Source organism: Leiobunum rupestre, chromosome 5 (genome assembly GCF_980474605.1).
Source record: "Leiobunum rupestre chromosome 5, qqLeiRupe1.1.hap1, whole genome shotgun sequence".
NCBI classification, from domain to species: Eukaryota; Metazoa; Arthropoda; class Arachnida; order Opiliones; family Sclerosomatidae; genus Leiobunum; species Leiobunum rupestre.
This window is the reverse complement of record NC_143388.1, coordinates 40,893,670-40,899,669: the sequence shown is the minus strand read 5'-3', so window position 1 is coordinate 40,899,669 and position 6,000 is coordinate 40,893,670. Positions and strand designations below refer to the sequence as shown.

General features: G+C 34.9%; 1 protein-coding gene across 1 annotated transcript in view; it reads left to right on the top strand.

Moving 5' to 3' along the window:
- The first annotated feature begins 1,419 nt into the window (after positions 1-1,419).
- The window catches only part of LOC149944503 (carbonic anhydrase-related protein 10-like), a 56,502-nt gene continuing 51,921 nt past the window's right edge, over positions 1,420-6,000 (top strand). The window contains exon 1 of the mRNA XM_090176374.1: positions 1,420-1,531. Within this exon, the coding sequence (XP_090032500.1) occupies positions 1,420-1,531 (112 nt within the window). The remainder of the gene's footprint in view (positions 1,532-6,000) is intronic.

Here is a 6,000-nt window from a genome sequence, read left to right as displayed (position 1 = left end):
ATATTTCATGAGTATCATGTATAACAGCGTTCTCCGTCTCTCTCTTTGGCAGGGCGCGAATCATTGAGGCCACGAACAGGCTGAGCGGAAATTTCGATCGTCGAAGAAGATTCAATAAATGGATTCCAGTTAAATTACCCTTCCATTATCAAGCCGTCAATATCTCCATCTTCCTCGTTCGCCGGCCAAGACCTCAGCCTCTCGCTTAGCGGCAATTAGGACGCCAGATAAAACTATGTTCGACGAATATCCAGCGGCTCACACATAGCCCGCTGCTTTCTTCCAATGGCCAAGCTTCGATCCACTTGCAGTACGATGAGTTCATCGTCGCTTCAGTTACTATGCGTTACGTTAATTGGAATCATAAATATAGGTAAGAAGATCTTCATTATTTATTAAATTCGGTACACGTAGCTCTACGGACCATTTTATTTAAGCGGACGAATCTGAACAAGTTTATGTCGCCATCTACATTCGGAAATCTGAACATTTGGATGAAAAATCTTCCTCCATAATTATTATCAAATTATTATCAAATTAATATTAAATTAATATCAAATTAATATCAAATTAATATTAATTTGATATTAATTTGATATTAATTTGATATTAATTTATTATTATTTCTTATTAATTTAATACTAATTTAATATTAATTTAATCTTTAATTAATATTAATTTAATCTTTAATTAATATTAATTTAATCTTTAATTAATATTAATTTAATATTAATTTGATAATAATTTAATGAGGAAGATTTTTCATCCAACTATGCAAAAGATGGCGCTACACCACATTTAATAATGGTTCTTTCCCGTTTATATTTGATAATGCAACGCCACGCATTCTACGTGGCATGTGTTAATTAGCACATACCACCGAGCTTGCGTCGCGCGCCGTTATTAGATAGAAGAGGGAAATACCCTAGAGTTTTGTAGCACCATCTGCAAGGAAAATTATCTCTCATTTTAAAGTTTAAACTTAAGCTTCCCAAGATATGTTACTTTTCTTAGAACAGACAGCGACAAAGCGAAAAGCCCTGCTTATTCTCTCCCTCTGTACCCTGAGAGCCAGTTTGTAGTTAGCCAAGAGAACATCTACCTTAAAATTAGAGCATTATTCATTCGACATCTATGATGTGCCGGACTAAAAGGAAAACCTCCAAAAGCAACGATTTATCACAATTTTATTTCGGTTTTCCAGCAGTTGAGGACATAATAGAATATATTGGTTTTTGTGAGGTTATCTTTGATAAACTCTTTGCATATTCATAGAGGTTATACCTAAATCTAAGGGGACCAACAAAAAACCAAATATTTTTCATATTACATTAACCTTGTTTGGAAAATGTTTGGGGTTGGATACGTATATTAAATAGTATATATTACCGAGAATGCAGTAGCAGCATCTCAGTTTTCATGATTCCGGAAGGAATTTCTCCGCATACAAGGAGAGAGCATCCAATCGTGTCTTCCTCTTTACCGGCAGGAATAATAAAGGTTTACTTGAGCGAAGGCGGAAGGAGGCGTGGTAATTCTTCAAGGAATCACTCGACTTTCAGCGGGTTTTCTTGGGTACGACCTACTTAAAAAAAAACCACATTATAAAACCCACTTAAAAAAAACACTTTTTTTAAAAAATTGGGTGGTTTTTTTATATAATAAAGACTCAGTTCACACTTATTTTAGTTGTAACAAATGTTTATTCGTATTTATTTAAAAAATATATAAACCTTTTTACTAGAAATGTCTTAAAGGGGAACGGTCAAGCTTTAACCAGTTAGATAGTCCTATAGCTCATTAAAAACTAAAAATTATGGCGAAAACCGCATCAAAAAATATTGACGGGTTAATTTTTTATAAAATAGAGAAATTTCGGGAAATCGAAAAGCGCGCGTCCGCCGCGACACCTTGTGAGAAGTCGGTGAGACAGAAAAACAACGTAAAAGCCTAAATTGCGCGATTTTAAAAGTTAGGATAGTTCGCAAATCGCTCATACGGGTTAGGGGCTCTGGCGGCAGCCCCTAAGATTGCGGCGAAAATTAAAACCCAAACACCTGGCGTTATTTTTCGTTTCAACTTTTTGGGCCAAAAGCTATTTTTTCAAGGCAAAAAAAGGTACGTGTTAGTATATTGAACGTCTTGTTTATCTTTTGATACGGAAGTAAGGCCATATTTGGAAAAGCTTGGCCGTCCCCCTTTAACTTATATTAATAGCGCGAGTCGAAATACATCGATTTTTGTAATGTTAACTTGTTAGCCTAAATTTTAATAAAACCAAAAAAACCCAATAAAACCCGATGGGTCTGGGTTTTTTAAAACCCTGCTCCCTGCACTAGCTATTACCGTTAACCTAACATGTTTTTTATTTGCCTCGAAAACAAAGCCATAGGAGATAATTTAGTTCTAGATTATATATTTAGTTTGATACTTTGTGAACGTCCCCTGTATCCATACAAATATATTTTCTTCAACCCCTCTATGGTATTGCCCAACTGGTATAAATGTGTGAGGGAATTTCAAGAAGAACTCTACTACCCCGGCAGTAGCGGCGCTAAGGTTTTTTCACAGGTGGGTTAATTATTTTGTGGCCCCTAAGAATTTTGTGGCCCTTACAACCATGGAGTGTAGCTTCACTCCATTTTACAAATTTAGTAACCCCTTATACATTTTTCAGGAAGCGAGAAGAGCAAGGTCGTTTTCTTGTTGCGGCTCTCATCGGGTTTACTGGACCCCTATATGACCTTGTATCCGACCTGGAGGGGACACGTACATGCCCGGGGTATTTCCATAAATTTCCTTTCTTTTCTTTCTATTGTCCATTCAACTTTCTCTCAATTTCCGCTCCCGTCCTCCCGAATCTATCTGTTTATGGTCTACTATCTTATTGAGTGATTTTGAAAGGCAATAAAACAAATTTCTAGAGATAAAGAAAATTCATAAATTAAAATATGTGGCCTCTTAATTATAAATTTGTGACCCCTTTAATATAAATATGTGGCCCCTCTCAGAAATGCAGGGGGGCTAAAGCCCACTTCAGCCCACCCTTAGCGCCGCTACTGTACCCCGGTCATCAACGGGTCACGTGTTCGACATCAACGAACCAAACGAACCATAAACAAACCTTCACTGGTTTATCCTGAATCACGTGTTGATCATCGTCCATTCCAAAGTGTATTGGAGGACAAACAGACTCTTGAGGGTCCCTCCGAGAAAGAAAAAGGTTCTAGACTTCTAGTTAAGAAAGCACCTAAGCAAAGGCCCACCGACCTAAGAAATGTATTAACTACTTTTGGGTAAACCAGAACGAAAACTCCCCCGGTAAAAATATCTGAATCATGAGTATGGTGTAACTAATGGTGTAATTATTGAGGCAAACGCACCTTAAAACTGGACACAACTGTGCATGTTCTGACCCCATCTAGAAACAGAAAAAGTTACTAAATATTCACAATGTGTTTTAAATTATTTTGACCGCCGAACCGACTATTAATGGAATTTAAATTATGTACACATTTCCAGAAATCTATCAACTATCTCTTTTACGAAGTATTCATGTGCTAATTTTGATAATGTTATTCGCTTGAAACATGTACCTACGCGAGCACCCGTTCAGGAAGATAAAATAGTGCGAGATGAAGATCGTCATATATTAATTTTCTTAAACTATTTTTTAAGGAAAATATGGTTGATCAATAGGTTAAAAATTCGCTATTTGGCGGGTAATTCGCGCCCAACGTAATCGGCGTCAACCCAGCGAAGGTGCGTGTTTCATTACTATTGCCTAGGTGGATACTATTCTCTAAGATATATATTATTAACTGATAATAATACATTTTTTCAGTTTCCTTTTCCGTGACATTTTTAAGAATGCGCTTTCTAACCTTTCGTTCTTTACTATAGGTGTTCGTATCGTTAAATTAGTTCCTTTTAGCATTTATGCTATGTATTTAGCGCTGCATTTTTTGCTTAATTTGCAATTGTAATTCGCCAGTCGAGGCGTGATTTGTAGAGAGTTCGTGTTTTAGTTGGCGATGAAACAATTCAATATGTCAGGATATTTTTAACGCATAAAGTATTTAATGCTATTTGCGCGGAACAAATGATATTCTTCCGTGATCACGGCCAAACCGATATAATACGCGATGTGAGAGACCCAACTTAAAACCTTATTAATAAATCATAGTAAAAAGACCCGTTATCGATTACTCTCGCCCCTTCGAATTTTAACCGTCACCTCTGCCATTCGATAAAACACACCGCTTTCTGCTACACTTTCTGAATATAAAAACTTTATCGGTTATTCGAGTCGATAAATTTTTATTTTCTATATTCAACTTATTCTTTTATAGGAAGGTACTTTGATTTAATTATACCCTGTTTGTCTCTAATCAATGCCGCCTTGCTTATATTTTGGGCAGAATTTTAATCATAATATAATTTAACCATTTTTCGCATTTGTTGGAGCGTTAAAAGGTGCATAAATTTGGGAATACATTTTTAATTCGGGTTATGAAATACACCAGGCGAGACCTTTATTACTTAATTATTTATTTATTTAAAAATTTATTGCATTAAAATATTAATATATCATTGATTGTGTAAATATGTCATTGGCAATATTTTATTAATTTGAAAAACGCTCTTTCCACCATAATCAGCTAGGCTAGGCTAATACCCAAGACACCACCATAGGCCTAAGTCATCAAGCGACTTTTAAAACCAAAAAGATAAGTTAGTGGAAAATCGACCTGACTGGCGATTTTGAAAATTCCAAGTTAAAGAAGGAAAAGGTATTTCTCTTGCTGTTATTAGGGGCAAAGAAAATAGTCAGCTATGAGTTTTTAGTCCTTTTTAGTGATGGGGGCAGGAAATATTTCCCGTTTATTGACGTAGGGAGGAAAAGAAGTGAAAAGAATACAATATGATCGTCCTACAGAAGTAGCTTTGCCCACTGTGATTTTTAGAAATTATAAGCCAGCTTAGCTAAAATGCAACATTAATTTATTTTTCACGAGTAATAAAGTGAAACCCAAGGAACGTTTAGTAAAGGTTTCTGCCATTAGATGGGGTAAGAACTCTCTCAGCTTCGCGCTGTATTGACAAGTTGGGATAAACTAACTTCTCTTTTCGCGAGGCGAATTAGATCTTCGTCGCAAAGTAAGCAAATTTAATAATAGGAGTAATTTATTAGGTGATATAAGTATATGAAACGATGGTTATAGCCGGGTTTAAAAATTGTTCTTAAAATGCCTTTTGAATATAATTTAAAAAAATATTAATTCCCTTAATTAAAACCTATAAAAGCTTTAATTTTTTTCAAACTTAAAACCTCATTCCATTTTCCATTCAAAAATCGTAGAAAAATGGCATAAATTTTAAATTTAGTTGTACTGACATGTTTAAAAAGTTTGGAACGTTATTTGAAACGTTATTATAAAATCTGTTCTAGCCCAAGCTGAGAATACATTACCTTAGTTTCGTAAAACATGAAGTCCTTTAACACGAATCAAAAATAAAATAATCATCGGTAGTGTTCTCCTTAATCGAATTGTACTTCCGCTAAAAACGTAACTAATAAGTATTAATAATTTTGACGTAATACGATTCTGTAGTTAACACACGATGACGTGGGTAGTCAATTGGTTTTACGTCAATTTAGATACTTGCAGATAGTTGGAAATATATTTATTTTGTTTCATATGAATTTGGCGAATTGGCGTTAGTACATTTTAAGAACTCTTCTTAATCGGCCAATTCTTGATAAAGGAATAAAAGGACCTCAGCAACTTTAAAACCCTTCTAATTATTATTAATATTCTAACCATTTCATACGTTTTCTGTTTGAAACTGGCTTATATGGTTACTAACCACTGAAAATCTCGACAGATATCCGAAATCTGAGGAGAGGTATCGAATTTTCCAAAATAGGTGAAATGTGTATATAGAATTGTATAAAATACAGGTAACTGAAATACTGAATTTGAAGGCTATAAGCAT